Here is a 27,517-nt window from a genome sequence, read left to right on the forward strand (position 1 = left end):
CACCGTGTGCTCCTTGTCATAATCGGAAAATAACGGAAAAACCGTTGTCAATTCAGTGTATAAATAATGGACTAACAATTAGTATGAAAATTATTTTATTTAATTTAAAAAAACTTCTACATGAGAGGAGGGAAACTCTTGGAATTGCCTTCGATTCAACATTCAGATGTATCGATGATATTTTTCAATTAATAATAGTTATTTTCATTTATATGTCAAATTGATATATCCCGTTGAACTTGATATTAAAGACACATCATGCATATGGATTCTGCCACAGCTGTTTCGGATTTTGATGATTTTACTGACTATAAATGACGATTAACTACTAGCACTATGCTCAATTGCATAATATAATGGATGACTTCAGAATTTCCATCGGTCACTTTCCTTAGTTATGTACTATACATTACAAACCACCTCCAATACAGTTCTAAAGCATCATATGGTTTGTAAAAAAAACATTCGTGGATTTATTTTGTAGAATTAAAAGTGTACATTTTGCTATCATAAATTACAACAGTATATTATGTTTTAACCAAAAAACATGGTCTTGAGATTGTTAAAGTTACACAGAAATACAATTAATGTGAAACGGAATTAAGCATTCCACAGATCAACCAGATACAGTTTTGAATCTCATATTTACATCATAAGACATATGTGTAAATATACTCAATACCGTTAAAAACACAATTTTATAGTATGCTAGATAACTTATCTTTAAAAAATATGCAGTCGTATCACGAACGATTATTAATATGATTAAAAAACATTGATTATACAAAATTGCATTGAAAACAAAAAAGACCTTTATCTTATTCCGAGGAAGATGTCAATATATTGCCTTTTCGTGCATAGATATTATAGAAAAAATGATTTTACAAGGACAATGACCAGACAAATACGGTACATCATTCTAATAAAACTGGACATTGTTTTTTTTCTTGTGTAATAAACTGATAAAAATCTGAACGATTTTGCGAAAATTTTTGTCCTGTATAGAAATGATTGAAGCGTATTTATATATCATTGCCATAGAAGACTAAATATTCCCTGTCGCTCAGACAAACCTGCAGTGTGCTTTCTTTCATGAACGGGGAACCATTTGTAAATTAAGTAACTATGAAAAATAAAGTGCCTTAAAATCTGAATGAAAAAGTTAGTCGACAAAATGAAATTTTTTTTTTTTTTTTTTTTTTTTGCAAACAATGTCACTGTATCGACAAAAAAGATGCCAAATATTATCTTCTGACGATATTGTAGATACCCTACTACCTTTACCTACTGAACTCAGTTTTTTTTTTCTTATTATTAGACTGAATTGTTTTAAAAGTTGTGCATTGGTATAAATACGTATACATATCAAATTAATTGTGAAAAATAATCCACAAATACAGTTGATACTGTAAATGTATTATTTTTGATGTGTACGATATTTGGCGGAAATTCTTTTTCCAACATGTTTGCGTAGATTTGATTTAGCGCTATTTGAATATGTTAGACATAAATGTATGACAGTCTGCGCTGTACTTGCTTTAGCGGACTCTGTTTTCCACCTAAATCCATCGCTAAATGTAGTAAGTTTACAGTAATCTTTTTTCCTAGACAGACGAGAGAAGCTGCCAATAGTAAAGTTGAATTCATCATCTATATCATAAAGTTAAGTTGTTAGTTTGCCAGTCATTATTTTTGAGTAAATAACAATGAGCCGAAAAAACAAGAGATAAAATTAAAACAAGTTCAAAATCATTATCGACAAATTGAGCAATTTTAAATACAAACGGTTTTTAAGTGCAGACTACGTACTTTATATAATATAAAGTTATTTTGTAATGTATCTTGTTACATTGATCATATCAGACCAAATATGAAGCTAGGGGCTTACAAAAAAAATCGATACTGCCGTACTTTCTAAGTTCGTAGAAAATGACAACAATAATTATAATTATGAAACTTGATTTACTGTACATGAATTCATTGTTTTAATGAAATCAGAATTACTCGAGTATTTTGCCTTATTATGTTCATATTCTACATACATGCAATCTTTACTCAACTGCACGATTTTAATCGTAATTTAAGGGACATGGACACGGATTCAGCTAAAAAATTTCAAATTCATTTTTCAATACTTTTTGCTTACAAATATGTAACTAAAGTATTTCTAACGATCCTCAATGAATTTCATTTGTCGAGGTACAAGACATATTCAGAGCTCCAAACTTGTGTTATGCAAATAGGGCCCGTGTAATGATTTTGTTTGTGTAACCAAGGTTAAATATATACTATTCATACATGTTCGATTAAAGTAGACTTAGTTAATAAATAAGTTAATTATAAATACGATTAGACAATTTCCAGTGATTTGCTGAATCTCATTTTCTTAGAAATATATTTTCTATATATAAACAGTTCTATCTTTGTAAATCAACGAATGGGCTTCAACTTTGCTGATCATTAGAATTGTCTTAGTTAGTTATTGTAAACAAGAAAATATAGTTCCAAAAAAAATTAATGGAAAATGTGTCCATGCCCATTTAAGTCTGTAATAGAGGTTATTTTCAAAACTTTGTCTGCTATTCAGTGAAGTTTTTTAGATTCTACATCTACTTTATTTTACAGGTAAAATGCAATCTTCAAGCGTTATAAAAATAAATTAAACAAGAACAATAAAATATTGTACAAAAATTATTGGAGGGACATAACACAAAAATGAAATAAAGTAAAAATTACCATTAACAAAATTAGCGAGAAAGTTTGTTGAATCTGAAGGATATTAAACATATTATTACTATAATAGCAAATTCTGATAGGTGAGAAGTACATGTAGCTAAACCATAAGAATAATAAAACTTCAAGAGTTTTTAGATAAAAAATTACAAGACTAGAGATCCAGCACTGATGATTTACTGATTCATCATATACTAGAAAAAAATATCGAACAAATAAAGAGTATATTATGTACTTCTCTTCAATAAAGTTTTTAAAAATTTTTGTTTTTAGCTTGCTAGATAATTTTGATGTTAATTTTTCTCCTCTTAAAGGAAGCGTGATTTTCCTCGTCCACATGTCATTCGATATTGGAACAGCCCCGAGCAAAGCTGTCAGCGCGATATATTGATACCCCGAATACCTGACGAGCCATTATTGTGTTTGTTTGTCCGTATTGTCAGAAAAACAGCAGGACTGCAGACAAATTGCTCGTGAAAGATTCCTACACCTTTGGAGTGAAAAACCTCATCGACCAAAAACAGTCACCAGGTAATTTAAAGACGCCTGGAAGAGGTTTTGAGAGGACCCCTATCTTCTGCGTTAAGATGTTTTGTCTGGTTTACATGGCATGTCCTAAAAACCAAGTTGTTGCTTAGCGCTTGATTCTTTTGATGATTTTGCTTTTCATAGACATCATACATTGAACTTTCGTGATCATTAACTTGACTTGAATTGAAGTGATTAGCCAAATTTAAAATCAAAATGTATCTGAAAAGTTGATTAATCGCTCGTTTCGGAAGGTTGTTGGTTCAAACCCTGGGTGCGACTATAAAAACTAGGTAGACTGTAGCAACTGTTCCTTCACCAGGCGCTCAGCAATTTGAAGTGAAACTTGCGAATCTTTCGGACGAGACCAAAAAACCCGAGGCGGGTTGCATGGCAGATGTATGCAGGATAAAATCATTCTATGCACAAAAAAGCTGAGTGTCAAGTAAAGGTTTAAATTTAAAACCGTTCACCGGTATACGACCAAAAAATATTCCTCACTGTTCAAAGGCACTAAGTACGTTAAAATTTGGAGCCCACAATCGAGAAGTATTGTCACCTCAACATTAGTTAATAGTTCTAGAATGGACATTAAACAATTGAACAAACAAACATAAACTATCAAAGTCTTTTTCATCTCATATCAGTTCCACACTTCATTATATAGCACAAAATTAAATTGTTTAAGTACACTATCGACGGTAAAAGTCAGTCCTTCTCTCAAAACTCCACTAGTGTCCTTCGGAATTCCAACATTCTTTTTAAATACCTGATCTTCGAAGACTACTTTGAAAAAAGTTGTCAGTGAGGAACTCATGTATCCTTTAACTATCAATTTTAGAGTACTTTTTTATGAAACGAATGATATCAGCTTCAATTTCTTTAATTTCTATAATTTTTGATGATAACCAAATTTAAATTGTACAAACGATTTATTAAATTGTACAAACAATTTGAAACAGTTTCTTAAATCGTTCAAACGATTAAAAAAAAATTCTACATTGTTAAAATGGCACGAATACGCCGTCGTAGTAAATGCACCTAAATTATTTTCTTTTCTAATTATCAAATATATGAAGAGTATACATCCAAAATGTAATTTTTTTTTTGAAATTCAAAAGATTCTATAATATGTTTCAGATTAATTGATCGTCTTACTAAAGTATGCTTTGATAACTACAAATACACATGTTAACAGAGAAATGTTAAAAAAATTAATTTTGGCTAATTAATTTCATGATAATGATTTTTAATGATATTTATATGCTGTAGAGAGTAAACAGTTTACAAGCTGATAAGTTGGATTTTCCTAATCAAGTGAAAAACTGAATAAATTACTCTATATACACTCTTCACACCTTGAAGATAATCCAAGAGGTCAGTGTCTTTTAATTTTGTACAAACTTGAATCAATTTCTAAATGAATTTGCCAGCTTTTTCTCTCTTTTTACTGCTTTTACACTTTGAAAGAATATTCCATTAAACAATACAAAATAGGAGAATATTCGAATATTCGAATATTCGTTGACATCCCTAATAACCATTCACAAAATGTCCGGGTTTAATATGAATTAAAGAAACAGTTGTCTTTGATATCATAAAGACTCGTTTTAGATTTATAGTGAGTAATGTGCGTATAAAGTGTACAGATCGTCTTCAGAACTTTATTTGTTGAGTGCTATGTTATAAATATTGAACACGAAATGGGATTCTTGAGAATTTTATGCTTAGAAAGTGAGCAGTTTATGTAAGTTGGATTTTTCAATTGTATAACGCTGAACAATTATTGAAATATATGGAGATGTATATACAGTTTTTATATTGAATAAAAAATTTACGAAACACCAGAAGTGGCATATGGTCCATTTGAGCATACACATCCGCAGTGTGCTCTTGCCATGATCGCGAAAAAAAATTTCAATTCAGTGTATGAATAATGGACTAACAATTATAGTATGAAAAATGTCAGTCAGCATTTGACTCAATAATTTTTTTTTTGCTGACAAGGTCTTGATATCGACCATAGAACGTACAAAATGAAGACTTTAAACGAAAATGCTGATACTCTTATTTCATCAACTTGTTTGTCAATTATAACTTACCTCGTTTTAGAAATTGTTGATACATAGAACATGCTCTTGAATATCGAATCAACTGTGAGATATAAACTCCGAATGCAGGTGATGAAGTTTATTGATGCATAAGTAAGGGAAGTTGACGATTGAAAAGTCAAAGTCATCATGTTTATCATTGATCACAAATTAAAGTTTTTTTTACATAAAAAAACAAACGCATTAACTTTTCTTGCCTAATCGTAAAATATACAAATATTAAAAGACAAAAATCTACATCTTATATCTCAGGTTTATATTATATATATGACATAATTGCTATTTTTGATGTAAAACATCGTTGTTTTCCTCCGATGCATTTAAAAAAAGGAAATGTCGAAATGAACAAAAAAAAGCCAAAACAAACTATAATGCATTTTTGCTTCAAAATACCACAACACAGTTACGTTGATTCACCTTTTAACGGAATAAGATTTTGAAAAGAGACTTGCTTGATATGAAGTTAAAATTTGTTGATTTTGGTAAAATCCTTTGATTTCAAATTTTCCTAAAGTTCCTTGGAAATGTTCAATGGTGTTACACTGATTAAGGATAATCCTCAGCCAGAAGGATATCCAAAAATTAATATTTAATTTAAAATGACAAAATAATTATGAAAATGAATTTTTTTCATGCAACAATTTTCTTTAAGATTTTGAAATTTGTGTTATAAGATTAAATATTTTATATAAAGATAGAAAAGGTCCGTCATAAAAGTTGACATTTGTGCGGCGACTATATAAAGGAAAAAAGTTGTATATACTCCGATATTCTGAAAAGTATAAATCATGTTGAATTGAAATTTTCAGCTTTGAAATAAATGTAGCTTTTTAACATTAATAATTTTCTTGTTTTATTTGTGGTGGTTTTATTATAGCAAAAGCCTTTTACACCACGTATTATATATACATGATGGTTCAAACAAAAATTTTCATTCTTAATTGACAAAATGTCATCGATATACCTAAATGTCGAGTTAAATACCACATGTATTTTCTTCTTTTCACGTATAAGATTTTGGACAAACTCTGCTTCATATGAAGTTTATAATTTGTTGATTTTGGTAAAATCTTTTGATTTCAAATTTTCCTAAAGTTCCTTGGAATGTTTAAGTTGCATCTGATTAACAACTTTTCTTGAATATATTGTTGCACAGCACTCTTGGAGTTCCTCCTTCACTACTGTTAATAACTTATTAAGGATAAAAGAAAGAGACATGTTCGAGCATTTACTAGAAATAACCATTGTTAATTGACAATACTTCGTCGATATTCCTAAATGTTGAGTTAAAGGCCCCAGCAAGTGTTTTATTCCTTTTATGTGTAAGATTTTGGACATATTCTGCTTCATATGAATACAAATATAGGTTTGTAAATAACGGGCGCAATTGGTACCCAATGGAATTCCAACAGATTGTTGAAAGACCTGGTTTCTTACATAGATATTTCAATCAGAAACTCAAGCATCTTTTTTATGTCAACTTCAGAGTACTTGTGGTTACAATCAGAATGTTTTTAACTAAGTAATTTTGCAAATGACGAATTTCAAGGTAAGTAAATTTACGAGTGTCATTTTCACTAAAAAAGCAGCTGTCAATGATATCAAAAAGCCTGGACTTTAATTTTTCGTGGGGAATAGTTGTGTATAAATATGAAAAGTTTTAAGTTTGTAAGTCGTTGATTTTGGTAAAAATCTTTTGATTTAAAATGTTCTAAAAGTTCCTTTGAATTTTTAAGTATCCACATCTGATTTACACCTTTTCTTGAATATATTGTTGTACAGTACTCATGAAGTTCCTCCTTCACAACATTTAATATCAAAGTGAAGAGTAAAAACAACAGGCTTGGTCGAACGTTTACTGGAAATAACCATTTTTAATTGATAATACGTCGTCGATAAACGTAAATGTCGGGTTGAAGGCCACACCAAGTGGGTTTTTTTCACAATTTTGGACAAATTATGCTTCATATAATTACAAAAATAAGTCTGCTTATAACGGGGAGCAATTGGTTCACATGGGAATTCCAATAAATTGTTGGAAGATCTGGTCTTCAAGAACAACATAGATATAATGTATTGTTAATCAAATCAGAAAATCAAGCATCTTTTTGATGTCCACTTCAGAGTACTTTTTGAACAATCATAATGATTTTTTAACAAAATCATTTTGCAAATGGGCGATAACAAGGTACATGTAAGTAATTTTTTACAAGTTCCATTTTTATTGAAAAAACAACTGTCGATGATATCAAAAAAAGTCTGAATTTTGATTTATATCTATTTTGTATAACGTTGAAATATCCTGAGTTTTTAAGCTGTTGATTCTGGTAAATTCTTTTGATTTCAAATTTTTCAAAAGTTCCTTGGAATTTTTAAGTATCCACATCTGATTAACACCACTTCGCGAATATATTGTTGAACAATACTCTTGAAGTTTTTCATTCAACACTGTTAATATCTTAGTGAGGATAAAAGAAACAGCTTGGTTGAACATTTACTGGAACCCGCTTTGTGTTTTTGTATGGATTTTTATGAAGTTTCGGAATTCAACATAGATATGGATATAGATATATTTAATTCATAGATTAGATATATATAATATTCAAGGAATAGAAAAATTAACAACATCATATATATTTGTAAAACATTTATTTTATTTTTTGGTTTGTATCTTTATTTGATTTAATATACTTGATTTTGAAAATAATCACTATATTTCTAACACGGAGAGACCTTTGTAGAAATGAAACTTTATTTCTTTTTAATCTCCCATACATGTCACAAACATTTTGACGTCATAATCATTTTTAAAAATTCTATACCACTTCTCATTTAGTTGCTATCATTTGTTTTGGTAGCTTAAATTCGTTTGTCACTATTTATTTATTTTGTCTTGTAAAGGCGTTTACGTGTACCAGATCACACCCGCCGTGCGCTGCTTGTCATGATGGGGAAATAACGCAAAAATCCGTCGTCAATTCAGTGTATTAATATGGACTAACAATTAGTATGAAAAACGTCAGTAAGCATTTGGCTTAATGATAAATTTTATTTGCTGACATGGTCATTGTATCGACATTCGACCATAGAACCTGCAAATTGATAACTTTAAACAAGACTGCTGATATTCTTGCTTTATCAACTTGTTTGTCACCAATATTTACCTCGTTTAGAAATTGTTCATACGTACAGCATGCTCTTTTGTATCGAATCAACTGAGATATATATACCCCGGCGTATGCAGGTGATGAGGGTATACTGCTGCATAAGTAAAGGAAGTTGACGATTGTAAAGTCATCACGCTTAACATAGAGATCGGTTGTTAAATTGCCATTAACATCTTTTTCAGGTAGAATATCCAAACATAAAACAGATGTGTCAGACTCTATGTTATCTTTTATCTCGAGCTCACCGGGATGTATCGTATCGACATAAGAATGCTTATTTGTAGTTTCTATTTGTAGAAAAGTTGCAATAAGTGTTGAAAATTTCTTGTTTTTGATTTTTAGTAAACATTTAGGATTTCAAATTTTCAAAAGTTCCTCTAAGTTTTGAATATCCACATCTGTTTAACACAGGTACAACTTCTGAAATATATTGCTGTACATTAAATCTGAAGTTTCACCTCCACTGCTCGTTATATATTTATAAATATATAAACGAGAAGTAAAATAATTTTGCTAGAATTCCTTATGCATTTAAGTAATTAAGGAAACAAGTACAAATAGGTTATTCAAGTTAAAAATGTATAGCATATTTAACACTGGTATATGATTTTGAAGCATTTCTTTCTTAGAAAAGGGACTTAAAGTACAAGATGAATTTAGATTTGCATAATTATAATTGTTAATCAAGGTACCTTTAATGTACGATTAAAGTGAAGAACCTAACAAAAAAACCCAGCATTATTTATTTATCGTATAATCTATTTCATTTATATAAACCATAATAAGTTACTTTAGTGAAATTTAGGAAGTGTACATTGTCTTTATTCTACAATTTACAATGTGTTTTAGTTTCAACTACATTTTGAATCATTCAGTTAGTGAACATATTAATGCGTTTTATTAATCGTGTTTAGTTGTCTGGTGAACATGGTGAAAGGAGGAAAAAATACCTTTGAATGAATAGTAACTTATATCGGAGTGAAAAAAACATGCATGTTTAATAATATTTTCTTTAGATGATAAAGATTTCAAAGCAAATGAACCGTCAAAATTTAAGTCTACTTTTTATGGTAATGATGCCATAATATTTCCATTACAATAGAAACATTGTTGAATTTTTGATCACGTTATTAAAGATGATATCTTGTTTGAATAACATCTTACAATTTATAGCTTTATTTCTATATGTAATTATATTTGAACAAGTGTCAAAACTTACATGGGATCATTGGGGTACAATTTGTTTCTATAATTGTATTTACATGCAGATCAAAGCGAGCCTGAATAATATAAAAATGATCTATGTCTATCCATTTTAGCAACTGAAAAAGAAAATGCATTCGATTCCGTTTAAGTTTTTTTTTTTAAAGAATTTTTAATCTGATGTCGACACTGGCGATAAATTACACTCAAAACTCAAGGACTCAATAACATTTATATAAAAAAACCCACAAAGTTTCTACAAGAGTAAGTATATATTTCCCAGTACTCAGCACAAATTCTCGATATAAAGTTAGGTAAATTGAAAATGTCGCAGAGATCAAACAAACTAGAGTTTTAGCAAATTGAAATAAACATAACATTGTATGAAATACGGAGAAAATGAACAGTATTCAAACCCATAATATGTAGTCCATTTCAAAAATGCAAATCAGAAGCAAAGCAATCGCGAACTCCTAATACATCAAAGGTGGGATAAGGTACCATAGAGGTGTATTCATCCCCCGCTGTGTGCCCCTTGTAAGATCGGGAAAAAAGGGGAAAAGTCGTTAACAAATCAGTGTGTAAAAAAATGGCCTTACAATTATTACAAAAAGCGTCAGTCAGAATAAAATTTAATGATCGATTATATTTGCTGACAAATTCAGTGACTCCACCATAACACTTTCAAATTGATGATTTTAAACGAAACTATTGGTATTCTTAATTCATCAACTTGTTTGTCAATATCTTGCATTGTTTAACAGAGAGACAACATTTTCATACTAAGGTGATATGGCGGAACTACTACAGAAGAAAGAGAAGTTGGAGATCAGAAAGTTGAAGTAACGTTTATCATAATGGCTTGCTGTTATGTTTCCTTTCCTAGTAAAATATATAAATATGAAACCGATCTGTGAGTCTTCCTTATATTTTATTCCAAGCTCATGGGGATCTATAGAGATATGAACGAATTTAAAAGTATCTCGTTGATAAAACGTCATCGATATACCTAAATGTCGAGTAAAAGGACACAGCAAGTGTCTTCTTATTTGATAATAGTAACATGCAATTTTTAAACATTTCATTACACATTTTTAACATCTGGAATGAAAGATTGTCCAAATTCAACAAAACAATGCAAAGAACTACCGCAGTCAAAGCATGCATTCGTTTAGAAACATTATATTCAACAACAGCATATGATCTAACTTTCATTGTCCAAGGTGTAAATTTTGTCTCAAACCGTCTCCATAATTCCACCAGAATTAATCCCTACGAATCGTTGTAGGTACATTGGTATTTGTGAATCATATTTCTTCTCGCAAAGCAGATAGATGAAACTGTAACATTTCGCATTAGCTATAATATACTAGTTTATACATGTATCAAAATTCCACGTTATTTTTTTTTAATTAATTGCAAATAGATCTTACAATATAAGAAACACTTGAGTTATCCGTTTCAGATGAATATATTCTATCGTGTACCATAGTCCTGTTAGTTTCAAATTTTGAAAGAAAATAGCAATATCTGAAAATTACTTAAACATTCTAAAGACCACAAAAACACAAAAAAACCTGAAGTACGTCATTGGTGACATCGATTCGGTGTCGATGAATATAGATAGGTATGACGTAGTAAATACATAGTATTTAAATACTTTAGATCGTCAAATCTTTTTACAGACGAAAAAAGAATAAAATCTAAATGCAGCACAATAACACAGCGGGTGAAACACTTCAAAATGGTTTAAATAACCATGCACAGTATGCTTAATTATGATACATGTACTTAGAGGGTTCTTCGGTACAGTTCAGAAGCACGGCGTAATACAGAAATAAGAAATATAGATAATTCAATAATATTGCATTTAATTCAATTTTTCTTGGAAATTTTACATTCAAAGTGCTGCTTTTATAATTTTTCATGTAACTGTGTGCAATTAATTAAAACTTAATATCCATTTACTATTAATTGAAATACGGACATTTACGAAAACATATTGATAAAAGAACTTTGTCTCTTACAATCACTTTTATTTTTCATATATTATTAATTCCTCTAGCTCATCTTACTAGCTCGAATACTGTTCGTTATTCATTTCGTCTGATTCTTATTTGAAGACATTAATTATATTTTTTTTATTTTTTAAAATTGAATACTAGTATATGTATGTGATTTCTTTATGAAACGCATGCTATTGATCAATATTAAAACTATTCACATCTTAACAAATACAACGTTAACCACTAAATGTAACTTCGAGTGGGTCTAATTTAATCTGACAATTAAATTATTGTTAAAGTCATAAATGTTTTTCATTAATTTAACTCTATAATCAAACATATGGAGATAATGAACAGTATTTAAGATCAAAAGTCCATAAAACAATAATAAAAATAGGACCAGAGCAAACATGGACCTCCAAAACATCAGGTGAGATCAGGTGCCATGGAGGAGTGAGCATCTCATGCCAACCGGTCACACCCTCCGTGTGCTCCTTTTCATGCTCGGGAGATAACGGGAAAATCCGTCGTCAATTCAATGTGTATAAATAATGGACTAACAATCGGTATGAAAAACGTCAGTCAGCATTTGACTCAATGATAAACTATAATTGCTGACAATTGTATCGACCATAGAACTTTCGAAATGATGACTTTAAACGAGACTGCTGATATTTTTGTCTCATCAATTTGTTTATCAATAATTTACCTCGTTTTTAGAAAATGTATATACGTAGAACGTTCTTGCGTATCAAATCAACTGAGAGATATAAATTCCATATGCGGGTGATGAAAGTTTATTAGTACATAAGGGAAGCTGACGATTGTAAAGTTAAAGTCATCACGTTTATCACAGAGCTTGGTTGTTAGATTACCCTTAACATCTTTTTCAAGTAAAATATCCAAATATGAAACAGGTGTGTCAGACTCTGTGGTATCTTTTACCTCAAGCTAATCGGGATATACATGTATCGTTTCGACATAAAAATGAGTATTACCATAAATGATTGTTAATTGACAATAAGTCTTCGATGTCTCTAAATGTCGAGTTGACGGCCACAACAATGTTTTCTTCTTTTCTCGTGTAAGATTTTGGACAAATTTTGATTCATATGAATACAAGATAGGTCTGCTAATAATGGAGCACAATTGGTACCAATGGGAATTCCAGTAGATTGTTGTTAGAACTGGTCTCCACAAACCACATACTAGCACTAGTAGATATTGTCAATCAGAAACTCAAGCATCTTTTTGATGTCAACTTCAGAGTACTTGTGTGTACAATCAGAATGTTTTTTTAACAAAATAATTTCGCAAATGACCAATTACAAGGTAATTAAATTTTCGATTTCCATTTTTATTAAAAAAGCAGCTGTCAATGATATCAATGATATCAAAAACCCTGGACTTTAATTTATCGTGGGGAATGGTTGTGTATAAAGTGAAAAGTCGCAAGTTTTAAGCTGTTGATTTTGGTAAATTCTTGTAATTTCTAATGTCCAAAAGTTCCTTGGAATTTTTAAGTATACACAAGTGATAAACACCACTTCTCGAATTTATTGTTGCACAGTTCTCTTGAAGTTTCTCATTCATTACTGTTAATATCTTAGTGAGGAGTAAAGAAAGAAGCTTGCATGGGCATTTACCGTAACCCGGGGCTGCTATGTATCTTTGTAGGGATTTTTGTGAAGTTTCGGAATCCAGTATAGATATGGTAGTTCAAATTCATTTTGGTTCCTTTGGTCTAATTTTAAATCCCACCAGGCATTAGAAAAGTGAGTTTACCACCTTGGCATTTTCTGCTTTAATGATATTTTAAGGAATTATGACATTTACAATTTCAAATGGGAACAAAATGACACTTTTTATGATTAAAACGGATCACACTTGCTCCTTTGATCGTTACAATCTTTCACTTTGGTAACTTCAGTCCCAATTTTTAGTCTCGATGAATATCTCAGACACTTAGATTAAGATATACGTGTGTTCTCTTAAAAAAAAAAAAAACACTTTATGTAACTCTAACATTACATAAACATGCATAATTATTATATGTTTTATAAATTAACGTCTCGTTTATTTTTTAAACACTTTAAAAAAAATTCTTGATATGACAAACAGTCTACAACCGTTAAGTACAAAATAAACTGTAACATAAATTTCTATAATTTACATAAACGCAACAATTCATAATAACCATATATATCATGAAATACCAAATTAATGCATTTCATTTCAAATCCATCGTCAACTGACAAAGCAGTCTAGATCATAAAATTCAAATGACTTGCAAAAAAACTTAACATTGTTGATATTAAAACATACTTAACTTTTAACAACATTTTAAACGTTGAATTGGTCTAGATATAGCGGTACATGTAATTTAAGGCCTTACAAAGTACGCGTAAATAAGGCACCACATAAACATGTATAAATTGTTAATACAGAAAAAATAAATAATTATGAAAAGAACTATACGATTCAGTCAGCAATATAAGACAATAACATGTACTACATCTCAGTTATTGTAACACCCTTAATTTTGTCGTTTTTTTTTTGTTTTGAAAAAGGACTAAGTCTGTTGAAGACATCTGATTTCATTATAATTTTTGGTTAATCATGTAATTTAATAATAAGAAAACAATATTAAAAACCAAAAATTAAAATGTATTTTGGATACCATGGAAGAAACTGTTCTTTTGAAGTTTTAATTACAGTGTTACTAGGTCTTCAGCAATATACTTTGCTTTCGATTTTTAAATCGTGCATTTACAAAGGTAGACAAACTAGTCCCTAATATGTAATCAAATTGACAACACAACCAGTTTTCAGGGTCAAAAATCTTTAGAACGATAGAGATAAAACAGGAAGTGAAATTTTGGGGGACAATTTATTGAAATTGTGTAGATTTGCATATTTGTAGATACATATAGTAATTATCAAATTGGTTGATTCGACACGCAAAAGCATGGTTTATATGTGAACAATTTCTTAAAAGAGATCCGTTATTGACAATAAAGTCGACGAAACAAGAATATCTGCAGTCTTGTTTCAAGTCATCATTTTGTAAGTTCTATTGTCGATACAATGACATTGTCAGCAAATACATTCTATCATTAAGTAAAATGATGACTGGCGTTTTTCTTACTTATTGTAAGGCCATTACAATTGCACTTCACACAAAACTGCCAACGAATTTTTCCCGCTAATCCCGAAGATGTAAAGGAGCACACGGTAGTTGTGACCGATCGGCAGGGGATGCTCACTCCTCAATGACACCTGATCCCCGCTGAAGTTTTAGAGGTCAATATTTACTCTGCTGCTGATTTGTATTGTCTGAATGGACTTTTGAGCTGAAATACTCTTCGTTAACTCCACATATTCCATATGATATTTAAAAGTTCCAAAATTAGAAGAGAGTGTTTGAGTCCTAATGATGTTCTACACAATTTCAAAAACAATTTTTTCAACATTATTTGAGAAATTATACTAGTTAATAGGTACAAATTTGTAAGACATGGTTCGTATGACCTTAAACGTACAATTGTTCAATACTGAGTTGTCTAGAGTTTAGGGTTAAATGATAGGTTTTAAATGTAGATAGTCAGTCTAAACCTAAAAATTTATAAAAGAATGTAGTAAAATTTGGGGTGGTTGTAGAACACTTGCAAAAAAACGTATCTGATTTGATTGAAGCTTGATCAATCATAAATAACTATTGCTATCTTTGGGGAAAAACAAAACACAAGGCCATCTTTCGAACGTACGCAATTAACATTGTATATGGGATTAACAGGATTAAGTGAACAAGGTTATGAAACAGCGCAATTGCTTTGGATTACTACAAAACCACTATAATAGCTATAGGGCTTGGTGTTTTCATTGTAAATGAAGATTCCTTGTATATGAATACCATTAACAAACGATTTAAGAAAAAAAATCTGTTATCACTGGAACCAAACCCATCTATATTACAACTGACACAAACGTATACAATAGCTTCCTGGTTGTTGAACTACATTTAATGATTTTTAATAACAGAGCTGATTCATTTGTATTGAACGAATTCGGGCAAAAGCATAGATACATGAAGGTTGCTTTTTCTTGTATATCTCACGTTTTATTAAAGGAATGAACTACAAGTATGAAGAAAAAATCTATGATTGCATGGATTTAATGAAACCAAGAGTACTGTATAAAGGAAAATTTTCGCCTTTTTTTTTTATTTTTGCCCCTTTCGCCCTACTAATCGATAGGAGAATTTATAGCGAGGCGAATACAAAGAACACGGTTTTAAAAGAGAACTGTGACTTGGCGAATTAAAAATAGTGCAAAACTGTTTGCAAATTTAAAGGGGCGAAAATAAGACGGGACGAAAGTGACCCAGCATACAGTACAGTATATAAGCAATTGAAAACGTTTTCATAAAACACTTAATTATAACATGAAGACAGTTAACAATGAATAGCTGCGTATTTTATCACAGTATGCTCGGTCCAATTGTCGATCACCTATCCTGTGTTTTGGGTTTCACGGACACTTTCCCGTCTTTTAGTTCCACCTCGATTCCTAACTCCTCTACCACGGCCGATTTGTCACAGACACCCTGTATTTTAAGGTCTGACAACACTTTCTGATTGTCTGGGTTATTTTCACACAAATTGTGGATGGCCAGTATCGCCCACTGAGAAATATCTAGAGAACTAGTTAAGAGACTTTCGTGTTCTTTTTGGAGTGTCCTTTTTCTTATACATACTGGAATATACATGTTCTTCTATGGTGGTTAATTAGAAATGTGACAATCTATGACTTAGAGTAAAATTTCATTGAGTGGATGGAAGTCAAAGCTTGTATTGGTTAACCAAAGGTATAGACAGACAAAGAAACACTAGAAGTTAAAAGAGAAAGTAGGAATTGTTGACTTAGTTTGACCTTTGACAACACTGATAGAGCAGATAAAACACAAAGGGTATATTTTTTAAAAAATAATGTCAATTAAAGTGTTTATTTTCTGCAGTGCGAAAGAACTTTAATTTCATAATAATTTACTTGTTCTATAAAAAGAGAAACGGTGCTTGTGATTGAGTGTGACTCATCAATCTGTTGACGAATTTCTCTACCTGTAAAAGTGAAGATGTTCATTTGCAAAATATTTCTGCAAATTTCGAATACCACAAGGTATACATGGTATACCAAAACCAACTTGTAAGGTTTGAAGAACAAAAACAATATTTTCAATCTACAGCAATTTCAAGTTGCATAATATAAAGAGAAGTCTCAGTGGAGTATTTGGTATGATTTGATGGTTCGAAAACAGTGCAAATTCGCCGATTCACCGAAATAAGATTAGTTCGCAACGATTAATTTTGGCGAGCAAGTCTTTTTTGGGATCTGTTGTTAATACAACAGAGACTTTATGATCGGTTCGCGGCAAGAATATTAACGATGACGAGGCTCTCGCGAATATCGCGAAAATTTCTCGCACGCGAATAAATGTTGGTTTACAGTACTCAGTACATGCACTTGGCAATAAAATTATAACGCATACTTTTAAGCTAGATATTACTTATAAATAGACGAACTGTGTTACATGTAGCCTAGTGAAAGAGTCGAAATAAATTTTAAACCCACATAATATAGGCACATATAATAAAAATTCGTTTTTGTATTTTAAACTAATACACTGTACTGTTTTTAAAAGACCTATACAGGTGTCGGTAATATGTCATACAAAAAGGATACAGGGATTTCGGGCATCAATGTTCGTTTGATCCAAAATAAGTGGCAATCCATCCATTTCTCTCACCTACGTCAAAAGAAAATTAAATGCTTTGTTAGAAATAAGTGTGATCAAAGATCAAACATATTGCTAGTCTAAATAAAAGAATTAAAATGACCCAGATCAAAACATAGAACTAACCCCTTGCAAAGCAACAGGTGATTATGAACTTTTGATCTGAAAAGGAGATGCAACAGAAAATAATGAAATTCAATTGAGTTAGAATGAAGGCTTGAAGACCCAGATTAAACTGTGACAAAAAGTACACACAAAAAAAATCTTAAGTTTACATTGCAGGATTTCTTATTTAAATCCAACTCGTGTATTTCGCGACACACGCAGTATTGTATGTAACATTACAACAATAATATTGAAAAACAAAAAAATACATACATGCACTAGCAAATTCAAATGATTATGGTCCCCCACTTTCGTTTCTTAGTGGTTAAGATGCACTTAAATATCACATGACGGCTTATTGTAGTTGTCTTGTTTGTATACCCTGTCTTGTCTGTTCATCATACAAAAATATATAGCGGTATCCATTTTTTGAAATATATACCTTAAGTTACGGTCAAGATTAAACTTCTCAAAACTGCATCAAGATCCTGGTCTTGAGGTCAAAGAATAAAGGTTTTTAAGACAGACCGGCAGACGAATACGATTTAGTTACATAGGCGTCGAAACTGGGATAGCTACCCCCCCCCCCACTTTTTCCGCAAATATATACGTAATACAGGTATTGAAAATTGGATTCCACCTTTTGTTGTTGGTTTAGCCCCCCTTTCAATTAGCCTCCCCCCCCCCCACTTCCCACTTTCAATTTGCTTTCGACGCCTATGAATTACCCATTACTTTCCCGAAAGCGAGAGACAAAAATATCAGAGAGGACATTGGCAGTTAGTCTAGACAGATGCAAACCTAGGTTATGAACCTAAACGCATAAAATACCCCTTAAATATTGCTCTTCATGCCCTTCAGGGACGTAGCAACCGGGGGGGGGGGGGCAGGGGGGCCTGCCCTCCCCCCACTTTTTTTGCCAATAATACTTTTACTATTGAAAATGTTCATTGAAAGGCTGGTTGGCCACCCACTTTATACTAAAGGAAAGTAATATGAAGGACCAAAAAAATATAGTATTGTAAGCTTGACCAATTTTTTCTATACACACAAAATATTACTAGACATGAAATATTACATGGATATCGAGAGGAATTGGTAGTGAAAAAAGAATTTCCTCTGTCCCCCCCCCCCCCCCCCGAAATAGGATTTTCATTCAATTATTTGAAATAATTTTGCTTTAACACAAATAATAGGCAAAATGATGTTTAAAAATTTTTCTTTGGGATTAATATTGCAAAAAATAATTTTTTTTTTTTTGCTTGTCAACTTTTTCATTGATTTTGTAAAAGTAAAAAAAAAAATTCTTTATAAAAGTGTAAACGCTGGATATCGAAAGGAATAGGTAGTGAAAAAAGTTTGCCCCCCTTTAAAAAAAAAAATTCAGTGGCTGGCCCCCCACTTTCAAAATCGATGCTACGGTCCTGCCCTTCGAGACTTCTGTTTCAGATATAAAGCATATGATACCCGAAATTAAAAGAGCAAAGTACCAAATCTTCTTGTCGAGATCGTTTCGAACCATTTTGATTTTCCTCGGCAGAAAGAGGGATAACTCACTTCTGCATCATGCACACAAGGTTTTTGTGACAACTTGGTAATTTTATATAGTCATATTATCGTTTTTGTAACGCACGCCAATTTTATATGTGTCCAGAAATTTGACTGTCGTCTGTGCTTAAAATAATTTTTCAGTGACTGACCAACTTCGTCCTGTCTTAATCATTGAGGTCTGAACTAGTGTGATAGGATGCAGAAGTTGAACTGATATCAGCGTGGTTTTACTATAACGTGGTAACCGTATACATCGTAATTCATTATCACCCCATCTCCTCAAACTAACAACCAAAATAGATATCTATTTCCCCAAAATATTTAATTTCCTCCTAAATTCCATGTATATGTAATATCAAGAAATTTCGTACCTTTTTTTAAGGTTTTCAATTTACTTAGGACATTTACGGAAAAATGTTTTACCGTATACTAGCATAACTTAGTATTTGGCCTCTAATTTTTCTAACAAGGTAGCCTAATTAAGTTAGGTGTCAAACATGAGAGAGAGAGAGAGAGAGTAAAGGAATATCATACTGTATTGGTAAACCCTTCCTTCAACAAACTCTTGTTAAATCTACATGTACAAAGGTTTTTTACAATTCTTCAAGAACTGAACACAAGATCCACAATACTTTGTGACGCAAAAATGACTTGAGAGCAGAGGATTTTCTATTAAGGATGAAGTTGGAAGAGCATTGCATCAGCTATAAAAAAAAAAATCAAGAGGCCCATGAACCACATCGCTAACCAGGGCACAGAAAAAGGCAGAAATCAATGCTTGAAAAGTTTGAATATAAACATGATAAAAAGATTGGGGAATAACTTTTAAAAACTTACACTACCTAGAAAGCTTTTTTTTTCGAATGTATTAATCCAAACCTCAATTCTAAATTGCACAACCATGGGGTATGACTTTCAGTTTATTTGAGGGTTCTTTCCTTATCATGCAAATAATGTTATGTATAGCAATATGCTACATAGTCCCTGAGCTCTTGATCTTCTGAATAGGAATGTTTACATTGTTCACCATTTGTAAATACTCCTGGATCTTTATCATAATACTGCTTGTCACTTAATGCATACAGCAGCTTTATTTTAAAAAAAAAAAAGAATTGACCAAGTATATTTTCAAATTACTCTCCGAATGAAGCTTAAAGCCTAAACTGGAGCAAAAAATCTGACCCCTTAAAAATAAGTGATTTTACAGTATTACACCTTATGCAACTGAATAAATAAAGTGTACGTTATCTTGGTTTTATCATATGCCTGTGTGTGGTACGCGTATTATATATCAATGTATACCTTATCCTGGTTTTCTTTGTGTCTGTGTGTAGTACATGTATTATACATTAATGTATACCTTATCTTTTTTTCTTTATGTGTGTATGGTAGCTAGTACACGTATTATAATTATATGTATACCTTATTTTGTTTTTTTTTATGCCTGAGTGTGGTAGTACACGTATATTCTACCACGATTATTGAAAACATCAAAGGAAACCGGCGGACATTATTCTCCAATAAATCACGAACGTCATCAAAAAATTTTGAGATCAGAAACACGTATCAAATCTGAACAATTCAAATGCATGTTTGGCTGTAGAATGAAATACTTGTTTAGACCGCATCGATGTGTCGTCTTTTGCAGTATAAACACTGTAAATTGCATCAAGCTGCTGATGAATGTCGATTTTTATAGCTAAGCGGGGCTATTCCACAAACCTCCCTACACATTAAACAACATGATTTTAGCAGTAAAACAGGAACATGATTTTGTTATTGTATATTCATTTTAACTGATTAATACATATTACGAACAATTTGTAATTTAAAAAGGCTATTTTTAATGTAACGAAAGCTCAAATCGTCTGCATTCTATACACAGGTAAGCAAACAAATTTTACCTCTGGTGTAAAATGAAACAGCGTAATCGAGACATGGTGACATAATTCGTTTCTCTACAGAGGAAATGATTATCCGTTACGATTAGCGATTGTAGTTATACATGGTAGAATAAAAATAAAGTCCTTGTTGTCATGAATGATGCAGAATAACCTCCTCGGTCTCGAAATGTTGTTTGAAATTAATAAAGATAAAAGCCGAGGTTATTCTGCAACATTCACGAAAACGCGGACTTTATTTCTTAATTAATGTCTACCTTATCCTGGTTTTCTTTATGTCTGTGTACAAGGTTGGCCAGTAAGCGGATGATGTCCTTCTTGAGTCCGAATGCTGGATGATGGACGTCCACCTCTGTGACCCGGGTCACCTTCTCCACGTTACTGAACACATTGTCTCCACACTGACCCAGACGGTGGATACTGTGCAGCAAATCTGGAAAATGGGAGTTTTTGTTCTTTTTCATTGTCAAGATAATTTTGAATATACTTTAGTGACCTTTTTTGTTTATGAAAATTAAGGTGTCTTTGCTTCTTTTTAAATCTGAATTAAAATGAGATTATGCATTAATGCACCTTTAAATCTACTATTTTTCAAATAACTCCACACCATTAACTCAGATTAAAGAATTTTTGTTGTTGACAGTGTTGCAAGTATATTATATTCATTAAATTGGTGTACAAAAAAAAGAAAACAATGATTTTTTTCTTACATACATGTAAATGGGATTTTGTCCATTAAGTGATGATTGAAAACTCTGAAAAGTGGATTCACAGAGATGAAAACTTACAGAGACAAGTAGTAAGTAAGTCTGACTCATTCTGTAGTTCTCCGTACAGCTGAGTATGGGAGGAAGCAAGGCCTAGGATCTCTATCTGCTTCACAATTACATTGGGATTCTGAAAACAATAACTCTTCAGTAAAAACAATGAGAAATAATAGTAGATACTTTTAAACATTTTTTGAGTGAAAAGAAATTCTTACGGGTATACCATTTTAGTGGAAATTTTAGCAAGACGCAAATTTAGCAATTTGCCCTTAAAAATTCATATTTTATTTTTAGCAAAATGTAATTTTAGCGATGTTAAAAAACTCACTAAAGAAGCTATTTCAAAGGAAACGCAATTATTTTTTAGCGATATTCAATTTTAGCTATCTCAGCACCCTCGCTAATAATGCCAAAATTAAAGCCTCACTAAAAATTCTGCTTATATGGTAAAATAGGCTGATTTTACTTCATACTTAATTTAATAGTCAATACTGTATTATTATCATACTCACGATTTCCATTTTTTCCTCGATGACATTGAGTATGGCTGTGGAGTATGTAGCTACCTGGGTCACGACATACCGTAAATTGTCTACAGAAGGGTGAGGACACGGCCCCGTTAAATCACAGTCCTTTGGCAATCTCTTCAGCTGGTCTATTAAGATTTCCAGTACATACAATCTGTAAATGAAAGTTATCGATATAGGAAGAATTTCCCCAACATTCTGAACTTCATTACAAATACCTGTATTAAGGTTCATTGCTACTGTGAAAAGAGAGATAACTCTAAATGACATAAATGACAATTATTCCTGTACACATGAAAATTTATCAAGTGGAAATGATATTCTTGGCCAATTTTTCCAACATACCATTCTATGATCATAGTTTGAATTTTGCTTATAAAATACATTTCTATCAGAAAATTATAACCAAGTCATTATATAAAACATTTTATGTGAGTGCATAGCGGGTTCATAAACCTAAAGTATTTTTAGAATACAATTTAAATGTTTGATTTTTGCAGGGAATTCACTTCGAGATAAAACTTCCTTTACATGATAAAAATTTCAGAGAAATCATGCTCACACGAACAGCAACAGACTCTATCGAACTTTATCATTTCAGACTTTGTATATTTAAAAGTAATTTACTGTATAAGCATTACTTTAATTTCAGTCATATATAGAACTTATCTCTTACATTTCATGATCTAATAGATCTTCATCAGCAACCTCCAGTGTACCCTTAACTTCCAGGCAATCTCCTACCACAAATAATCTAAGGTGAATAACAAAACAAAAGAGTGTGTACGAGTCTTCAATGGTGTTTGTCAGTTTTCAATGATTTAGGAAACATTCACAATTAAATTAAAAAAAAGAGTTCTAGCCACCACTTTTAAAAAGAATCATTTCATATGACACATGTACTAGGTTTTATTCTAAAAATTAAAAAAATTAACTTTCAGACTAATTTATTATAAAGCTCTTCTTTGTTCTCTTTTTAGGCAATAAAGAAATTCTATGAACAATGTATAACATTCTTTATTTTGTTCTTACATGAATTTTTCACCTTGTCAGTCCTTACCCATATTCAGATTCTTTGTCAATGGTTGCCTTGACAACATCACAGAGAATTTGCCCACAATGCTCAGTATCCATCTCGGACTTCCTGTCCAGCATCCCTCTAAGGCAATTGTGATAAACCATGCATGTGTATGTACATAACTTCTCATCTCCAAAAGTCAACAGATCGCTGTGGTAAAGAGGACAAAAAAAAATGTTCATAATATACAGTGTATGTTTCATATATAATAATTTTCACACAGAGGCACATGCAAGACAAACTTGCTCTAATCTTATGACACCATTTCACCATACATTAGACTACAAACTACAATTTACCCCTACAGGTAAGTGAATTGTGTATGTCAAAGACTATAAAATGAAAACAAGGGGTTTTCAACAAATCAACATGATCAAAATTAAAAAGTCTTAAATTTAGCTTTCTGAAATACATAATGCTCTAGAATTTCTTTTAGGGAAAAAAAAGAGATATCTTTTATGCACTTTAACCAAATCTTAATTGAGAAGGATCAGAGATACTGTAGACGTACTTTTTTCCACGGGATCAAAATTCCGCGGAATCTCTGTTTCCTTTTAATCCGCGGGTAGAAAATTACACGGATTTCCTAAATTCTCAGTATCTGCCTTACATGTATATAGAGTTTGATGGGACAAATTTTCGCGGAAAGTTTGTAACCGCGTACATAGCGTAAATTAATACCACGCGGATAAAAGTACTTCTACAGTAACATTATTTTTATACTCTTATCTTTATTGTGTTAAAGGAGCTAATCAGAATACAGACTAGAAATTTGAAAAAGATGTTTGTTGTAAATTTTGAAATATAGAGGAGCAGTCTCTAGCTGGCAAGAAAAACATGTAAATTTTCAGACAAAAAAAACCAACATATTTTTAATTGGAATCATCATTACTTGTTTACCTGAGTTCATCTTGGAAATTATTCCACACATATTCTTGGTTATTTGGGTGGTTGACAATACAGTTCCCTATAAACTGTACAATACATCGGAACAAAATGATGCCACTTTCACTTTCGGTTTTATGTATCCCTCTCTTGAGCCCTGCACAGCTGTGAATCACAGATTTGATCTTCTTGAGACAGGGCAAAACTTTGTCTTGTGCTGATGGACACTGGACACAAATATTGCGCAGTAATCGGCAGCAGTCCGCTAGACCACTATATGCTGACTCTTTTTCCAAGAGTTCTAGAAAATAGGTCAGTGTTTTATCAATGGCTTCAACATCACGGTCCGTTATCTTTTCTCTGAAAATGTTGACATAATTAGTAAATTATGATGCATCAGGTAACAAATGAAGTATTACACAAGGATACACAAAAAATTTTCTACGACATCGACTTTACAAAATTTTACAAATAACCTGAAAGCTTTTCAAAGCAGTTAATACCTTTCCTGTTGCTCTTTGACCATCTCCATTAAAGCCTGAACTTCTTGTTGTAATTCAGAGCTCAAGACTTGGGAATCTGAGAGAAGCTGCAGTAGTCGGGGAAAGGAGGGGCTTTTTACCTCCACCGGATGATCTTCCATCCTAAAAGATTTTACTTCAGACTACTGTTTTTCCCAATAGGCAATGTATAAATATAATTATTATAAAAACAAATATTCAATACACTTGTACTAACATCTACACATGTTTTGTTAACACTTTTTTCCCTTACAAGGCAAACTAATAATGAAACAAGATATAGTTTTTTGAAATAGTCTGATGCTCCTGTATGGCACTTTATGGCCTATGTTAAAAAAAATCAAATGAGAGTTAAATTTCAAGATTATATAAAGTTGTGAAATAAATATTACATGCAGTTGAAAGGTCATGCAAAATTAAGGGTACGAAAACCAATACAACTTGTATACAAAAAAGATATGGACAAGATTTTCAAAGACACAAATAAATATGTTGGTACCCAAAGAACAAATGAAGAATGTGAAATGTGAAAACTTCATTACAAACCATTAGAAAATCATGAACATGATGACCAAGGTTAATTAAAGTAGATCATACTCAAACTTTAAGGACACAAAGTCAAAAATGGGCATGTTTTTGTCCTAAGTGTGATATCAAAAAAATTTGGTACTTGCAGTTCCTGTGTTTGGACATAACATGCAAGTTAAGCAAAAAGTTGGTAAAAATAGTTACTTGTACTTGGAGTACATTTACATACCTAGGTAGGGTATAGGGTTCGTTCGCCCGATCTACCTATTCGCCAGAGTCCGCTCGCGCAGAGTCCGTTCACCCAAAATATTGTTCGCCCAATATCTTCTTCGCCATTCGATTCATCGCCATTTTCGCCATACCGCCATGATTTCCCAAGAACGTTTTTCCTGCTATATATATAACGCCAAATTCGCATACCGCCATCCGCCACCCTGTTTTCAAAACAAAGGTCCATTTTTAAGTGTCAATTATATTTATGCAATCCTATAAAGCATTTATTTTACGATCAGACGAGGTACATGCAATTAAATAATTAAATAAGAATTGAATAAACAATAATTTTAACATGAACTGTTATAATAATTTTGTTTTCTGTCTTAAATCATTTATAGTCATGGCTTCACAACGAAAGCGATCATAATAAAAGTACGCCGATAACAATATTATTTTGACGATCGCTGCTTTAAACCTTGCAAAGTTTGCTTTAAAAATAATTATACGGTATAAATTTAATTACCAATGATGCCATAAAGAATGGAATTTTTTTTTTCAATATATTCTGTTTTTTTTTTTCAATAGCAGACATTTAAGATGACTGTATATTTATGCACATTTTGAAATTGTACATAAAAAATAACTTGAAGTTTTTCAAATTTGTTTTTATATACATGTACATGTTTTTAGAATAAAAAGGCTTATGGTCAATTTCTAAGAGTGGTAACTCTACTTCTTGTTTCCTAAATTGTGTTTGCATTATAGTTACATGTTATTAGATGATTAATATCGATGAATTAACTGTATATACATGTACTATATGAATTAAATATTATAATTGTGCTAGGTTTTGAAAAAGATACACATTAATAGGATTGTTTTTTACCTTTCAAATCTCTCTTTGACCTCACAAAAATATGATATGCCTTGGATGGATATGATGGAAGATGAACATTCTTATTCTATATTTAAGTATGGCGAACAAACCCAGTGTTTTTAGAAGGCCTTAGGCTTAGTCAAGTGTTTGCATTATAGGTAATTTTAGATGATTAATATAGATGTTAATTAGGGGGATACAATCAATTTTACCGAAATTTTTAAATAAAAAAGATACATAATACGTATAATAATAACACAAGGAGTGCAACACATTTTAGGTCATTGGGTACCCCTCGCTTAATATCAAGGCTGTCGCACAATTAATCTTCAAGAAGGTTATAAAACACAAACCAATCTTTTTGGAAGGGACCATTCTCTCTTAATTCATAAGATTTCAAACTCGTGTTTTACAAAAAATATAAGAAGATGCCTTGGATGGATATGATGGAAGATGAACAAAATTGAAATGCTAATCTATATTGAAGTCATATGCGAAAATAAACCAGAGACAGTGACATTGAAGAAAATTTAAAAAGGGGAGTTACAAGTACTTGTACTCTCGTAATATCGTTATCTCTAGTTAATTGTGTATGATTGTTTATTTTTGGGCGAACGGCGTCATGGGCGAACACAACCGTTGCACTCCTTGTGTTATTATTATAGGTATTACGTATCTTTTTTACTTGCTGAAAATTTCAATAAAATTGAATGGTAGCTTGAAGTAGCTAACTGGCTTAGTGGTCTTTGGCATGGGCCATAAAAAATACAGAATTACCTTGATAATGAAAAAAAAATCTTGTAATCAACACTCTTCACTGTAGTGAAAGAAGTTGGAAGATGTGTTATGACGTCTTTTTGTAACAGAAATGCTTCAATGACAGAAGAATTAGACTTCAATCAATCAATGAATTGGTTCATTGCATCAAACATGGGCGCAGCCATCTTTTATTTTCAATAACTCTTACGCTGATTGGGTCAGTTTTGGTTTTGCGATATCTCTATTTTACATCGATAGTT

At 31.6% G+C, this 27,517-nt stretch overlaps 1 protein-coding gene across 2 annotated transcripts; it reads right to left on the bottom strand.

Annotated features, from left to right (window-relative positions):
* Positions 1–13,825: 13,825 nt before the first annotated feature.
* LOC134274841 (ataxin-10-like) lies at positions 13,826–27,441 on the bottom strand. 2 transcript variants are annotated; one of them, XM_062757084.1, is made up of 10 exons: positions 27,276–27,441; positions 24,860–25,000; positions 24,372–24,716; positions 23,454–23,621; positions 23,070–23,147; positions 22,379–22,547; positions 21,888–21,996; positions 21,357–21,532; positions 17,491–17,554; positions 13,826–16,443 (listed from the first exon to the last, which is right to left on the bottom strand). In XM_062757084.1, exons 2-10 carry the CDS (start codon positions 24,997–24,999, stop codon positions 16,256–16,258), a joined length of 1,437 nt encoding a protein of 478 aa, XP_062613068.1. In that variant the 5' UTR covers position 25,000; positions 27,276–27,441; the 3' UTR covers positions 13,826–16,255. The 2 variants fall into 2 exon arrangements, with proteins under 2 accessions (XP_062613068.1, XP_062613067.1); XM_062757083.1 differs by having other exon boundaries at positions 24,860–25,023.
* Between the last annotated feature and the right edge of the window lie 76 nt (positions 27,442–27,517).

The sequence above is a fragment of the Saccostrea cucullata genome, unplaced genomic scaffold (genome assembly GCF_032062105.1).
Source record: "Saccostrea cucullata isolate Sc308-1 unplaced genomic scaffold, CSIRO_AGI_Scuc_v1 ctg123, whole genome shotgun sequence".
Taxonomy (NCBI): domain Eukaryota; kingdom Metazoa; phylum Mollusca; class Bivalvia; order Ostreida; family Ostreidae; genus Saccostrea; species Saccostrea cuccullata.

Bases quoted from the DNA above. Each gene is read 5' to 3' on its own strand.
- LOC134274841 (XM_062757084.1), bottom strand. From the start codon at position 24,999: ATGGAAGATCATCCGGTGGAGGTAAAAAGCCCCTCCTTTCCCCGACTA. The intron at 23,148-23,453 runs GTAAGGACTGAC...TATTCACCTTAG, and splicing joins GACAAAGAATCTGAATATGG to ATTATTTGTGGTAGGAGATT. The intron at 21,997-22,378 runs GTGAGTATGATA...TATTGTTTTCAG, and splicing joins TCGAGGAAAAAATGGAAATC to AATCCCAATGTAATTGTGAA.